At 32.5% G+C, this 17,050-nt stretch overlaps 1 protein-coding gene and 1 long non-coding RNA gene across 2 annotated transcripts in view; one reads left to right on the top strand and one right to left on the bottom strand.

The window, feature by feature from the left end:
• Positions 1-16,506, top strand: part of LOC121128251 (somatomedin-B and thrombospondin type-1 domain-containing protein) — a 118,729-nt gene extending 102,223 nt beyond the window's left edge. The window contains exons 4-5 of the mRNA XM_040723833.2: positions 12,275-12,351; positions 16,130-16,506. Of these exons, the coding sequence (XP_040579767.1) occupies positions 12,275-12,351; positions 16,130-16,332 (280 nt within the window). The 3' untranslated portion in view covers positions 16,333-16,506. The remainder of the gene's footprint in view (positions 1-12,274; positions 12,352-16,129) is intronic.
• Positions 14,381-15,327, bottom strand: LOC121128253 (uncharacterized). Its single transcript, XR_005868114.1, has 2 exons — positions 14,908-15,327; positions 14,381-14,856 (listed from the first exon to the last, which is right to left on the bottom strand). It is a non-coding gene; the product is annotated as an uncharacterized lncRNA (long non-coding RNA).
• Positions 16,507-17,050: the final 544 nt, after the last annotated feature.

Below are 17,050 nucleotides of genomic sequence, written 5' to 3'. Positions count from 1 at the left end.
TTAATATACATTTTACTTCTTTGTCATTCACAATAGACATGATGAAACGATAAAAGACAAGCATATATTATATATTCATTTCAGATTATTATTATCTTATTTCCTGCGAAAGAATCAAACCAAAGACGTATCAGAATTCACATTCAATGAATATATATATATATATAAGTAAATTCTTTTGTTATTTTAAAATACACGATTTGTACCCCGTCAACACACAAGCAAGCTAGAATGTTTTTTCCTCAAAACTAAAGAGTTGTTTAGGTAAATCCAAACCATCTTTAAATGTATCCTGAATAATAAGGAACATTTCTTTTGTTAAAGTGAGAGGTTGTGACTTAGCTTTAAGTTAGTTGCGAAACTATTAATTCAAAAAAGGTATTTACGATAAAGGAGACTAGGAGGAACACCATAATTGAATGGGAAACCGCCCAGCCTACATCAAGAAGATCCACAAATATCCAAAGAGAATAGTCTACGACGTTTACAACCGCTGAAATTCTGTTGAATAGTGATATTCACCACAAAGTAAATGAATATTTAATGTTTTTGAGTAAATAAGTTTTATATTTACTTTTCAGTTAAGCAAATATAAATAAATATCTAGAAAACTTTCACTTTGCATTTGGAAAATGCAGTTTTGCTATTTTTTATAAGGTATATTTATATCAAACTTTACAGAGTCATCAAACAAACCCTAAAGCTCTCCAGAATCTTCATTTTTTATTTTTTTTGTAAGGATACATATGTGCAGAATGCACATTTAAGACCATTTGATCAAAGTTATAAATATTTTTCATTTGTTATTTGATCAATTAGGCACGAGAAAAGTATTTTATTCTTTCCATTATATTAATAAATTAAAAGTCTACGATATGAAGATATGATTTTACAGTATGCAAGATAAAGCCGTGGACTTACTTTTTAATAGATTTGGGCAACTTTAGGGTGAATATTTTTAAATACTAGGATGAAAATCTATTCCACTCATTAAACAATAAAAAAAAAGTATGGAAGCGAAAAGGCAAAGGGTGTCTGATTTGCTTCACGCCCCAGTGGGTGTCAAAGATATCATTAAGGTCATAGGTTGTCCCAAAGTTCTGCTCACAAGATTAAAAGCATAGTGGTTTCAGGTCAGAGTCTTTTAAAGGTCCCCTGGAAGCAGTAGACGACGAAATTTGGATCATGGAGGATGTGGACACTGTGATCAACAAAAGTCCGTCCATACCTATGAAGCACCATGACAAGGCTCTCAATGTCAGACTGTCTAGAGGTATGCAAAGGATTTGGGGAAGACCTTTTAGTTACGACGACATCGCCATCTGCTTTCAACAGCCGCCAATACCAATTGGGTGAAGAGACGCTAGAAATTGTTGTCTGGGTTAAAGTATAATCATTGGTATAGCCATCCCCTTCCGCAGACTGCCCCCCCCCCAACTATGCTATTCGGGGTGTAATTTATACAAGAATAGAGCCTGTGCTATCTCTCCTCGAAATTTGGATAAGCTCAAGGCCTTTGTCTAACATCAACAATGGTGACGTCACATGAAAACGCCATATTCGTAAAAAAAAAAGATTTGGTGTTTATAGAAATGTTGTTATAAAGATCACCTTATCAAATAATAATGAAAGACTTAAACGTCAAGGGATTAAGATCACTACAATATCAAGACTTTAACTTGAATCTAGTTAGACCAAGGCAAGATCTAGAAGGAGAAAAATTTGTTTATGTTTTTTATAAAAGAAAAAAGCTTCGATCACGGCCCATGGATAAATATAGATTAATTTAGGGTACTCTTATCGTTATTTAATTATTTCAAATAAGTTGTTGCTAGATTGACACATTTGAAAAAATTACAAGGCTATAAAATTAATAAAATATTGCATAAATTATCCGATAACAGCACCTTTAAGTAAAACTTTGTCAATCTATGTACGCACTCACAACACAAAGGCCTCCCAAAAAAACCATCACAAGAATGGTAATACTACATTCTATCAAATTACTATACGAGGTTAAATTACTCTCATTTCAAAATAGTTGCACATATGTGTAAATTCTCCCATAAAAGTTTATTTATATTGATAAATCGTATGGATTTTGAACAACGCATATTTTAATATTTAGAAATAGGGTGGTTTGTTTTCAATATTTTGCAAATTTGTATTATGGCAAGTGCGTAAAAGTTGTCAAGTGGTAAAAGAATAATCTATGCAAAATTTCATTGATCTTTAATATAATTTTTAAGTCGCACTACTCGGCCAAAGATTGAAAAAATTTATAAATTTATAAAGATTCAAATAAAATAGTTATTTTATTTTGCATTAAACAATCTTGATAAACATTTTGCAAACTTAAAAAAATATTTATTAAGCTTTTTTCTAAATTCACTCAATACAGAAATATAAGGAAGAATATCTTCAGGAAATTTTGAATATAAATTTATAGATGTACACTAGCGTAGGACAGCAAAACGTGGACTCGAGAGATGGATTAAGAACTATATCAACAATTTTATATTTTCAATAATAGTCAGAAAAAAATAATGTAAACAAAACATATAGACAAGGTTTGGCAAAACTTTTTTCACTCAATATGGCTACCTTTTTTATTATTCACAGCCATTAGACGTCGTCTGATGGCCATGCATGAGTTGATGACAAACTCTTCTGATAAGTTGTCCCATGCAGCCACTATAGAGGAATTGAGTGAGTTTACATTTGGATGTGAGGTCCCTCTCCAATGTGGCCCATATAGAAAAGGAGTGTGGCTTCAAATCTGGTGAGGAAGGAGGTCATATCTCTTTGGACCAGAATCGAACCATGTTATCCCTGCATAACTTTTGACACTTGGCGGACTTGTGAGAGGGGGCGCCAGCCTGAGCCCACACTTAGTTACCCTCTAGGTAGTTGGTCTTCAACCAGGATAAGATGGCGTACTTAAGCACATTATAGTAGGCCTTCTGGTCGATTTACTGTCCAGCCTTGGAAAAGAATAGAGGCATCTTTTTTCCATCAGAGGCCACAACGCTGAGGACTATTGTTTGCGACGGATATCTGGAGTAGTAAACCCCTTGGACCTCTTATTTTGTTTCTACGAGCCAGCGGTTGTTCCCAGCGGTTGTGGAATTGATCAACTGTAAAAATCTTCTTGTCCTAGAAAATTTCGCAATTGACCCATTTGTCTTGATCCATGTGAGGATTTTTTTGTACCTCTCGAGCCTCCTGGCTGCCATGCCAAGAGTAAAAAGGTAGCGTGGGGTCCTTGTAAAAAAAAACTATCCCAAGTAGTGATTTATAGCACTGTAATGGTCCTAGGAGCCACATAGTAGTCGTTGGCTAGGCGATTCATCTACTTAGTACGATCCTCCTTTTTATTCTTCTCCAAACTTAACAAGAGCTTCATATCCCTGTTTTAATTATGCCCTCCACGTCCTGACATCCTGAAGAGGTCTTCTCCATTTTTTTATATGGGCCAACTTACAAACCAGGCCCCTATAATTCTTAATAATGTCCGTTATTTTCATCACATCAACTCCAGCATCTAGGTGATTAGAGATGCCCTACCTTTTTGCTTGTTGCTCGCTCATGATGATGAAATGAAATAACTGATTAGTTAAGTTTGCTTATGTAAAAAGGACGGCAAAAACAGAATATCAAAAAATAATCAATAAAAATTTTCATAGTAATGAGAAAATAAGCATTAATTATCAGCCAATTTTTTGTTGGCCTACCCTGTAGGACAGGATAGGACTATTACCCTTCAAATAAATGGCGTTAGACAAATTAATATCACGTTGTATCAGTGTGATTGGTAGATGGTGTTATAAAGATAAGATTTCGTACTAAGTAAGAAATTTAGAGAGTTTTGCAATTGTTTGACTCAGTATTATCTGAGGGTGTGTCAAAGGTGGTCACCAGCAAAGTGAAAATTCGACATATTTTATAGTTTTTCTTCGAATATGGCGAAAATGTAAGCCAGGAGGCTGAAAATGTGTTTAGTGTTTATCCTCCTAATATTGTCATAGCCAATCACGCGATATTTTGGTTTCATGGATTCCCTTCCCATAATTTTGATGTCAATGATGCATCATGATATAGAAGGATAATTGTCAAAAATGTGGGTTAAATAGTAGAAATCGACGAGTCCGATTGTCACGTAATCACTATTTCAATTGACCAGAATATAACCACTAAAGATAATTTTTTTTATAAAAATCAAAAAAAAATTGATCTATCATTTATGAAAATGTCAAAAAAAAACAGATGTGAGCTATTTCCTTATGTTATCCTCTTTGTTTTCTTCAAATAATAATTTGAGATAACAACATTATAAATGTTTTTATAGTTTAGAAAAATTAGTTCGGCACAGTAAAAAAAATGTTTTGATTCAATAATAATTTACTATATAAAAAATTTCCTAGTTTCAAACTTTGACCAAGATGTGCATCCTAAAAATGGCATTATAGAACATATACTACTTCTTATCATAGTACAACTTTTCCGCGACTAGTTGCAATTGAAATTCGAGAAAAGTTCAAAACCCTACCCCCCTAATGTACAATATAACTCATTTAATTTATTTATTTTCAAATAAATGTTGTTTCATGCGAATTTCTAAAAGATTTAATGATCTATTTATATTCTCTTAAATATTGCGAATATGCAAACGTATGTCTGCACATGTATAGTTCATAAATTTCAAATCAAATGCTTAATACTATTTTGTATAGTTATACTGACGTTATTACATAGTCTTCTGCTTTCTTATTCAATTATATTGCATGCATATAATAATATACTTGGGAAGAGTCAAGAATGAGTTATTTATATTATATTTTGTAAAAATACTTTCCTCATAGTATTCAACAAATATGATATATGGATAATTACAGAATGCGCAAGCTGTCTCTGCCACGATAATGATCTTTTTTTTTTTTCAAACACAATTTTCTCTCCAACTTGTTACCAGATAAAAAAATTTAAACAGATTCCGAAAGGTTGATCGATTCTGATTAATTTTATTTAATAAAAACAGCTCCGGCCTCATTTTTCAGTCCCTATACGAGGCCAATGGCGGAAGCAGGCCTTTGCAACTTTGCCCATTGTCAAATCTTGGAATTTTTTATGATCCGACTGATAAGTTCGTCTTTGGTGTTGTAGGGGGTTAACTTGGTTTGTTGTTCAATCACGCCCCAAGCTATTAAAAACATCCATCAGATTTAAATGCAGCAAGTTTTGAGGCCAAAAATCTGGCGAGATGAAGTCGTTAAAATTTGCTTGGAGCCATTTGACCTCAGCCAGCATTGCTGTTGTCTCAAAATAACCTTAAGAGGCCTCAAATTCTCTTTTAACCTTGCAAACGAACGTCTCACCGAGTCCCAGATTTAGATCAATTGTTAAGTTATTGCTCCTGGCGCGGATTCCAAGGAGGGCTACTTGCCTTTTCCAAATATTGTGTAGAACGAATTCGTGATTTAAAAAAATCAACTGGTGCAGGATTGAACAATCTATCTCACAAAAAATAAGCTTCCTAAGTGTCTGCGTTTTCCCAAGAGAGAACGTCAAAATGGGGACATAGATAGCTGATGCACCTTATATATGAATGACGTTATTTCATAATCAAAGAAATATGTGACCATTCAACACAAAAGAGAGCTAGAAAGTCTTTGCTAAAAATTGAGTATGTACTTTTGAGGAAATATCGTCAATTTCTATCAACAAATCATTCGTATTAACCTTGTAGAGGCAGCACAAATTGCACTTAAAGAAGCCAAAATTGATCGTTACGATAAAATATTGAGAGATTGGCCCCATTAATTTTGACTGTATATTTATGGGTGGAATTTTTTTTTCATTCTTTTTAAAAATGTTTCAGAGGAGAGCAGTTAAGCTAACATGATGTTTAATTATATTATTTCCAATCAGCTGTGGCAAGGGAGGAAAAGGAGAGGGAAATAAATAAGGACATTGGCGAGAATTACCCTCATGTTGATCATCAATTCTACTCGGAGTACAACAACGAGTTACAATTATAATTAATCGACAAATCATTTTATGAGAACAAACTAATGTTCAATCTGGTTTTGAATATAATTGAATGCAGTAGAAAAGGAAGTTCACAATTCCGGGGTAAAAAAATAATGAACACAGCTTAAGAAAATCAAATTCGTTCTTCAGATGACTTATTTGAAGAAAAAATAGGGCAGCTAAAAAAAATACACGATTTTCATCACTACCACAAGTATATACTAATGATTTAAAAAATAAAGTAGGACCCTAGACTCTTTCAATCCTCCCTTCGATGTGGTGAGGTCGTCCTTTTCCCTTAGCAAGGAAACATACATACAAAAGGAATTTCGTGCCCCAAATATTAAGAAACATTTATTTAACACATAGTAATTACATTTTATATCTATTAAATATTTAGATTTATAGTGGAGAAAGTAAATTCTTGATCCATTATCGATTCGATTTTTATAATTTTAATGGTAGGTTTATGTTAAAAGTGCATTACATGAACAAAAAAAAAATCCAATATGGAATTAAACTTAGAACTCCCGAGAACAACTTTTTTGTTGCTCTCCGTTATTACTTGATACTGAGATGTTCCCTTTCTCAAGAAATAAATAATAATGATAACAGCTTTAAAAAATATAAACTGTTTTGAATAGCTTTGACAAAAAGGGGGTCAAGGAAAATGTTATTAAAGTTTTTTATTCATTGAATAACACCCACGGCATAATATAAACATAATTTTAATTTTAATCTGTCGGAACCATTTAAAAAATCAACATAACCTCGATTCTATTAAATGTATATGCTTTTATTGTACATCGTATACTAATATTTATTACAAGTTATATTTTATGGAATATAGCCGTATATCTGCTAGTTTCTGAGTCTACAAGACAGAAACTTTTGCTAGGACTTGAACAGACGTACACACATTGTTTTTATTATATAAAACGATATATTGTATGTAGTTTCTATTTATTTCAACTAACGTTGATGTTTTGTTGTTTGTAATAATTATTTCACTTTTTGAATCATTTTCTTTATTAACTAATGTAATTTATATCATTGATGGTGGATTTCAATAAATGTCGATAGTAATAATAAAATTTTATACAGGTATCAATTGCAAACAATTGGTCTTGCTTTCTAAATCATATTTTATACAACAATAGTGCTATAAGAAGATCATCAACATTTCCCTGTATTATTCGCCCCCCTTTTGACTTTAAGGATGCCCTGAGTTAAAAATTATTTATTAATATTTTTGATAGGTTAGAAAAATGAATTTATCCATAATCTATATTTTTAAAGCAAAGCTTTTTTAAGCCTTTACGTCCTGAATTAAATTTTAAAAGAATATATATTCTTTTAAATTTTTGAAAACATGAATATTAGGGTGTGTATAGTTCATAGTCGTATTTTTTATTTATTTATTTATATTTTTCGATATTCGGAAAAAATTTTAATCAATAGAAGTACGACATGTCAGTTGGTACGGCAGAAGTGACTAAAAAGCCCACTGATAAAAATTGTTGTATTAGTCTTAATCTCAACTTATAATGTGGTTCAGTGACATAAATGGATACTTTCATACACGTACATGATTGTTTACTACTGCTTAGCGTACCAAAGATTTTGAATATCCAGTAAAATGAAACGGATGTCAAGGAGAACGGAAATGCACCACAAAAGTTTTTGTTTTGACTTAAAAATGGTGCAACACTAACTTAAAATGTACACAGAACCTTTATCTACAGCCTCGTTCTGTTTCTAAGCTCTACTTCTTCAGTTAGTCCTGATATATCTATTTTTTATTGTCGACAAATTAATCACATATGGGTGTAAAGAGTTAACAACGAGCGTGTGTAGGTTAAGTCCATATTAAAAAAGAAAAGAAAGAGGTATCACATTCATTATGGGTTGCAAATCATATGTATTTTTAAAGCGTGCGAGTATATCTGTTATTAGTAAAGGACATTCCTTGGTTATTAGTAACCTGAACAATAGATCGGTTGTATTTTCAACTTTTTTCGAATTTAGATTACGAGTAGAGCGGAAAAGTTGGCATATGCTATGAAAATTGCGTATACGAAATGGCATTTTCCTACAAGGTTATTTTTAAGTCGCAAATCTCGATCAAATTTTGTAAAACATAAAAACTCTTTAGATAGTGAATACAAATAGTAAGAATACATTTTGGTTATTTTGCATAAAACAGTTCTCATACACATTTTTCTAACAAAGAAAAAGTATGATAAAGTTGTTTTATTCAAAAATTGTTTTATTGAGCAAAAAAAGAAAGAGAAAATGTTAGGAAAATGTGATGATCCACGTATAGCACGCATCATTTTTCACATTTTGAGAAAGTAAAGCTCAAATTTTTCTTTTGTTATTCTCTCTTTTTAATTTAAATTTTAAATTATCTTTTATTTTATTAAAGCAAACTTTGTTTTTCGTCAATACTTGATAACTTCAATAAAAAAGCCGGATACTACAGCTAGTTTCTATTAAGTAAGCCTACATACAAAATGTATGCATAATTGTATAGTATTTTCTTTATTAACATTTAAGGTAGACTATAGTATTTTGCTTATTAGAAATGGCAGGTATTTCGTTGCCAATATTATTCGACTAATCATAATGATGATTAGGTGGTACAATATATGCTATATATTATAACTATTAAAAAAATCTAATTAATTAATAAGTCAATAATATAGTGTTTGGAAAAATATTTTTAAATGTTCACATCTAAAATGATACGCAATAAAATTTGATTTTTAAAATGAAACTATATTGACGAATTCCAAATGTCTTACTTATAAAAATCAGATAAATTATTGATCAAAAAATATTTTAGAGTGATTGCAGTTAAATCAAGGCTTGCAAAATCACTGGCCCATGTGTATTTACTTTTTCCCTCGGGCTAATTAAATTTTTCACTCCCATCCCTAAAGGCAATCTAAAAATATACCCAATAATTTGTCTGGCTGAGGATGAGAGAAGAGAGAGGCAGATTGTACACAAAAAAGGACAGACAATGCATAGAGAAGAGAAAACTATGACTAGTGATGAAAAATAGATGATTTTGTAGCTCCACCGTTTTTGGGAGTGGGCAAATGGAAGAGGAGTAAATTTTCTTTATCTAAGCTCCTTTCATTATCATTTAATTCCTGAGAAGCAAACTTCTGTTTCTATTACATACAACATATCGCTGATATTTACGAAAACGGATTGAATATTGGTGTGTGCCCTTAGAAGACGGAGAGTAACCCTGAGGATTTTTTGGCGAGGTATAAGGGTAACTCCATGTCGGAGTCAAACTAGAACTGAAGATCGATATCAGAGTAATTTTTGGCTGTGTCCTGGGTTATTTCCGTCTCTCCCTTCCCTTCGCCAAAGCTCCTTGTAACTTATACAGGGTGCATGTACAAAATCTGCTGCATTTTAAAGACTACATTACTCCATCAGCTGATGTCTGATCCGTCTGTTTTTGGTGTTAAAATGTTTCCCAGATCATAAGCTTCAGTTATTGTTTGCCACTTGTAGCAATAGCATCATTTTAAGTGCCCAACAAAAGTCATTATGTTCAATGAGAGAGATCTTAGGTGCGCTGCTATTCAGATTATGCTTAGTGATCACATGAAATTAAGGAATGCTGACGTCTCTGGCCTTCTGTAAATGCCAGTTAGAACGGTCAGAAGTCCCAAGAAACAGCTTAAGAAGTCATCGGACCCGATGGACGTTGTTGAAAGGAGGAAGAAGGAGGAAAAGAGCACCAGTGTTGTCTGGGACGTCCCCAGGGTCATGAAGACCAAGTTTCCGGCCACTGTCATGGTCTTTGGGGTCGTGTCGAGTGAGGGGCATGTCATGCCGCCCACATCTTCGAGACAGGCTGTGGATGTGGCAGCAGGACTCGGCTCCGGCCCACAAAGCTAAGCGGACGAAAGAATGGCTGAAAAGCAATGCTTTTGTGTTCGTATCCTTCTCCTCTTCGCCTCCCTCATCACCGGATTTGAGCCCGTTGGACTACTTTGTCTGGTCCTACGTGGAGAACATGACCAACCGCTCTTCCCATAACACCAAGCAGTCTCTCATCACCTGCATCAAGGAGAAATTCTGTGAGATAGAAGCAGCGCAGATCCAAAATGCCTGTTCTCGGTTTCGTAGCCGCATTGAGCGGGTTTTGGCCGCAGACGGCGGATACATTAAATAGATAGCTGCTCTATATCCTAATAAAGATATTCGTTTTTATTTTATCAATAGATATTATAAAATAAGCTTGTAGTTGTTGTTTTTTGAAGCGACAGATTTTGTCAACGCACCCTGTATATTGAAACGTCATGACAGTTCGGCTACTCTTCTCCAAAACATATTCAAATTGTAAGGGTTTATTTACGGGATGTTTCTTTTTTTTTTTTTAATATGCTGAAAGTGTTCCTGATTAGCAAAACTGACTATGACACACGAGATTATTACGGGTTTTTTTTTGTGGTTGGTAACATGAACAGTTGTGTATATTTTCTAAAGCTGTTATTATTATTTTTTCATTATTGAGGATAGAACATCAAATACTGCAAATGACATATTGTACACAAAACAAGAAAAACAGTATCCAGAGAAGTACAGATTATGACTCTTGATGAATTTATGGTGTGTATTTGAGCTCCCACGTTTTTTTTGGGAGTTGGCAAACTGAAGAGTGATTTTTCTATTTTCAACACCTATTTATCACGTAATCATTTTAAATTGAATTAAAATATATGATCGCATATATCAATATATTAAATATCATTTTTTGGCTAAATATCCTAAATGGTCCTTCTGTAATAACGTTTTCCACCAACAGTCCACTTACAAAACATTAAGTCTATTAATTTTATTTTGGTAATTCAAATGTTTAATTTTCATCATGAAAAATTATCTTTTGCTTTTTAGTTTGTAAAGTTATTTTTTGATAAGACAGAGAGCTATTAAAAACAGAAGATATCATAAAGTTAGTCATTCTTTAATTAAAAGTATATTTTTTTAAAGCAACAGTAGAATGTTTTTAGTTATATACATGACTGTAACGATGGAGGGCCACCCCCTGTATATGGAGTTTTTGAGTCAGTAAACACGGGATGTCACTCAGATTTTTGGATTATTTAGGCAATGGATTGATTGGGAAAAAAATGAGTGTCTTTTGCAAAAATAAATATACTTTCTTCAGAACAAAGATCCTTTAGAAAAAGATAGAAATATCACTTTAATCAAGGCCGTCAGTAAACTTTTCAACAAAACCCCAGACTACTTAAAAATAAAGATTTGAAAAATCCAAAGCTGCAAGAATATTAATATAAGGGTTTATTTCTTTATCTTTATTCAAATTTCCGTAGATATATGCAAATGGTCGGCTGCAGATCAACAGTAAAACCTTTATAGATCATCAAGGTAGTTTTCTGTATGTTTTGATGTAAGCAAATGGAATAGTAGATGTTGCTAAAAGTATTAGGGTTTTGGGATACTTTAGGGCATAGTAACCTTATCTTTCTAATTATCAAATTGTATAAAAATTAATTCTCCTTGTAATTTGAATACGTAGCTCTGCTAAGAACTTTAAACAATCCTCTTTATATTTTCTATTAGTAGTTTCATCAAACGGGCTATTCATCAAGAGTGATAATGCCTTTCCTCTTAGATAAACTGCATTAATATTTTCATGGTTGCATATTTAGATCAATTTTGGACGGTTCGACTGACTATAGTATTTGATTTTTAACAAAGAAGCGCAACCTTTCTTTTTTTAACTCTGATGACATCATCAGTTACAATAGCAACCTTTTTAAAATATATTGAATCACAGGAACCTTTTTAGTTTGCTCCTGAAACATATTTTGAAATCAATCAAATTTTTTATTGTTCTAGGATGTATTTTCTTGGCATTATTTGTAAATTATCCAATTTTTAATCAAGGCATAGGGAATTTGATTAATTTAGCCGCTTTTTATTTCGTTGATACTCCAAACTAATCTTTTTAAGATTTTTTTTTAATGTATTTTTCTCCTTGTCTTAAAGTCATATAAGTATTTTTTACATATGAAATACGATATTTACGTATTTCAAAATGTATTAAATAGTATGAATCAGTTAATAAAATTAGTTTAATATTTGGGGTAACATTTAATCCCAGTTTATTAATAGCTTAAAAAAGTATGTCGAAACAATATTTAAGCCATAATCACCTAGTTTCTTAATATTTATTTTTATATTGCAGCTATTGTATTGTGTTTGAACTCGTTAAAGTGTCAAAAGCATGTGTCAAGGATGATGACTTTCACGGTTTGCATCAAGGTAACATTATTTTTAATTATACATTTTAAAATTTAATCAAATTATGGTCCATATTTCTTAAAATATAATGAGTGACCGATTTTTTTTTATAAAAATTCAAGGAATAGTTTCTCATTGAGTACTTGCATTCTCGATTTTACATATGACTTCATTCCAAGCTCTTTGATTATCCTTCTGTATTGTTGACCAGGCCAAAGCCATCTCAATAAAATGTATCCTCTGGTAAATTGTTGGGTCAGTGTTTATCCTGTCCTTGAGCTTCCTGGTAAAGGCTTCTTCTTTTTTCTTTTTTTTTTTTTTACAAAAATATATGTCAAACATCATGAATAAATAAATTAAGAGGGAATGCGAAAATCAAAATCATAATTAAACATTCTAGATTAAAATTGTCCCCTTCAATTATAACCCACCATCACATTTTTTTTCCTTTGAAACATAAAGCACAAAAAAATTAATAAAAATAGGCAATAATTGAGAGAGTTAAAAAACAAAACATGTATTGATTAAAATTACTTTATAATATCAAAAATACACATAAAACCGAGTAACATACACATACAACCACAATTTAAAAAAAAACAGATCTAAAGAACGTTCATAATAATAATATCAAAAGACCCAAAAGACGTTGTTCATCTCATTCTTTACTTTTCCGGCATCTTTCTATTGTAGTCTTTAGTGTATTATAATATCTAACCGACCACGAAGGAAATATCGAACCAAATCCAAGGCGAAGCTCTCATACAAGGAATTTCCCCCAGGAATACGCATGAAAAAAGCGGCATATCTTGCTACAAATGCAATAATTACCTTCCTAATTTCCCCAAATCGTAGTTGATTGCCTGAAGTAAGGCTGTATCCCTCTTGCGCTTCCTGGAGCTATTTACTCTCTTTTTACGGCATAAACAATGACCAAGGACATCCGAAAATAACTGCAATCTCCCTCGGGTCATTTTGAGATGAAAGTATAGTGTCAATGATTTTTTAAATTTTGTTCTTGTAAATTAATTGTTCAAGCTATCTAAACGAAACTTGGTAAGAAGAAAGAAAATAACACAACTTTATTTCTTTAGTAATCCAAACTGAAAGAAGGGTGGCCCAGATGTCGTAAGTTAGTATTAAAGCCATTGCACCCTATATTAAAAGCATCTGCAAAGTTTAAAAGCCATAAGTTATCTGTTATACAGAGCATTAACATCAAATCGGTGATTTTGTGTGCCAGCGATTTTGTTATGATGCAGCTATTAGGCCTATTTTTTAGCCTTCAAAAACGTTGTTGTATCAACAAACTTTAATGAAGTTTTAGACATTATGGCGGCAGCTACTCCAGATATAAATATGATTAATTTTACAGAGGAAGAACGGCGTTGCTTCGTGATGGAGATTTTTGTCCATAACCACACGGAGATTTCAAATCGGGAAGTCTCAAATGTAACAGGTGTCCTAATCCAGTCCGGATGGCAAAAGATTTGTTAGGCATATCTGGAGAATGATGGTATCAGATCTGTCATGACACTAAAAAAAGATCCACCTGGAAAGTTAGAGCAAGCGAATTCATTCAAAAGTTCAAACCATGTTAGACGATGACCCATTCATAAGCTTCAGCTTTATGTCTGAGATCTTGGGGAACAGCAAAGTGACTGTGAGAACCTGCGAGTTGGATTACCTGAAATGCAAGATCTACAGAATGCAAGCTGCTCAGTTTCTCAGTGATAAAGTCAAGGATTGGAGACTGCCAAAGGCTACGATACTTCTCAACAGATTGAATCTGCCTGTTGTGGACTAGAACTCGACATAATTTCTTCTCATAAAAGAGGAATGCTCTGGTTCTTCTCATATGAGAAGAATTTCTGTCGAGTTCCAGTCCACAACAGGCAGATTTAAGCAAATTTTTTTTTATATAAAGTACTCCTCTTTTTTTCTTTTTTAATATGAGTTTAACTAAATGCCAACCCTATTTTATTCATTATTACATAACGTTTTTGTACAGTTCTACACGGTGACGAAAAAGTCTTAGGACAACTTCAACTACCAAGAAAGTACACAAATATTTATTTGCCGAAACATATTTTTACATCATTGCAATCAGCGTAAAATTTCCATCAAAAAGAGAGCAAGTTCATCCCCTATAGCCGCCATTTGTAGCAACTATAGACGCTTTAAAACTGCTTTACAGGCTGTACGAATGGTCTTCTACGACAGGTTATCCCACGCAGACATTATGGCGGCCTTCATGTCATTGAAACTGCAGTAGAAAGTCATACCAGCCTCTTTCTCCAGAATAGACTATTGGAGAAGTCCTTTACGTTGATATCTGGGGAAAAAGGGAGCCACATATAGTGCCTTCCAAAGTGATCGAAAGTGGTTTGGCACCACTTTTGCACAAACTTTCCATTATATGAAGGTATTCCGTCCTGCTGGAAGCAGTAGGACTCGTCTTTGGGGCTTGGACAGTACTTGGGACTGTAATAATTCCAAATAGACTCGTTGATTGACTTTAACACCCTTGGGAATAAAGATCAATAGCGTCTTTATCTCACGGGAAGTGACACTTACCTAGACCCTCACTGGGGCCCGCTTTCGTAGACAATGTAGGTAATGGTCCTACAGCTCTTTCCTTCCAAATTAAGTGAAATGATGACACACTTCGGCTTCATGATAGCATTGTTATGGGATCAAGGGCACTTTTTAGAAAAAAATTTATTGACAAGAAACAAAAATGGAGGTTTTGTAAGTCATATACAGCAAACAAAATTAAAAAAATATTCACTCGTCTAGGAGAAATATTAAGTTGAAGTTGCTGTCCTAAGACTTATAAGTCACGCTCTATAAAAATACTTTTTTTACAATGACGTGCATTCTTGTTTACATTTTTACTTCTTAGATCAAGTATGTACACTAAAAAATGCTTTCAGCATAGATAGATACAAAAATACTATCCTAAGTAGTATTAAAATAATTTATGTGTGTGATTTACGTTCCGCTAAGAAAAACAAAGATAAAAACGCATTTATTTCAAAAACAGAGACAGATACAAACTTTATACATAAAAGTTGTTCAAAATCATGAGTTACGTACGTTAAGGCATGTTTAAATGTGATCAGTCCCGATTCCTGGGCTCTAGGAATCGGGCCAGTTTGATTTTTCACAAATAAGTTGATTTTTTTCAAAAAAACAAGACAAGATCGATTCCCCGTTCCTCAAAGTTTTTTTTTAAGGTATGGGTTTTCGATTCGAAAATGCACCAAAATAATTAATAGTCCAAAAAAACGAATTATTGTACCAACTGAACGTATAATTAAATACAAATTTAAAAAGATAATTAGGAAGAAGACGACATAGTTAATTTTGGTATGTATCTTCAATCTTCATTGCGGTTGAAGAAGGAACAAGGCAAGTTAGGAATGATAAAGAAATAAAGAAATGACAGGGTCTAACATTTGAATTAATGGCTTCATATTTACAAAAATCAGTATTTTTACATGTTCAAATATATGTTGCATTTTCAAGAGTGTCAAAAGGGGGTGAATATTTGATTATATTTACATGAAACGGAGAGAAACAATAAAAAATGTTGTATACAAGGAGGTTATATAATATAAATTTACCTATTATTGTAGTTTATAGTGAATCATTTTAGTTTATATTTTCAACATAAATAAGCTACATATAAATTTAAAAAATTTAATTTTTCATTGGCAATCTTTGAGATAGCGTGTTTGTGCTAGTATTTTATTGATATAATTTGCTTTATTAAGTCTATTTATTACTTTTCCAGGGGAAATCCGTTGTGCACTATGTACGGATAACTCTCGTCATAAATCCTTAGGAGATCGATGTCGGGGACATGGTGTACCAAGTAAATTAACTCGATGGAGATCCACTATTCATTCCCGCTGCCATGGGAAATGGAAAAGGAAGCATGAGACACGGGACTGTCGAAAATTATGTCCTCATGGAGCGGATTTCATTTTTGTATAGAGTTGATGTTTTAAAAATTATTTCTAATCCTTTTACATATTTAGAATTGCTATTAAATATAATTATTATTCAATGAAATCCAATTAACATTGTTTGAATCAAAATTAACACTTTATTGTAAAATATAACTAAAAGATTTTATTTGAAATAAATATAAATGATTTATCTACTGAATTTATAAAGAATTACTTACAAAAAGAATAAAACAAATTACTTGTTAATTACTTTGCTTTCATCTTGTTAAAAAAGGGTTTTTGTTTAATATTATGTAGTTGTTGTTTTTTCACTTAGTCATTTGTTGATTATGCAACTTTTTACTCACATGAATTTAAAATATTTAAAGTACATATCATTTGAAAAGCATACTAAAACATCAGTCCTGATTTTAGGTGGCATTTTCCTCAGGCCCCCATTTTTACTGAGGGAATCACACAAGATATATATATATATAAATATTGTAAAAATACAAGGTGTTACAGATAAATTACGAAAATCTTTCAAGGCTTATAACGAACAAGCTAGATGGGGTAAACCATATTTTTATTTATTTGAAAGCTTCATTTAATGACATTCAATTATTTATAATGAGATACACCTTTCTTGATAGCTTCGTCCACACGGGATATTTGGCAGGCACGACCAGCCTTGTGCAGATCCAGCTTTTCCATTGTACGTGTAATTGACTTCTCCAGGGGCATCACAGTACTTGGCACTGACC

The sequence above is a fragment of the Lepeophtheirus salmonis genome, chromosome 13, assembly GCF_016086655.4.
Source record: "Lepeophtheirus salmonis chromosome 13, UVic_Lsal_1.4, whole genome shotgun sequence".
In the NCBI taxonomy this organism is placed as follows: Eukaryota; Metazoa; Arthropoda; class Copepoda; order Siphonostomatoida; family Caligidae; genus Lepeophtheirus; species Lepeophtheirus salmonis.
Note: the sequence above shows the minus strand (reverse complement) of the source record. Positions and strands in the feature narration are given on the sequence as shown.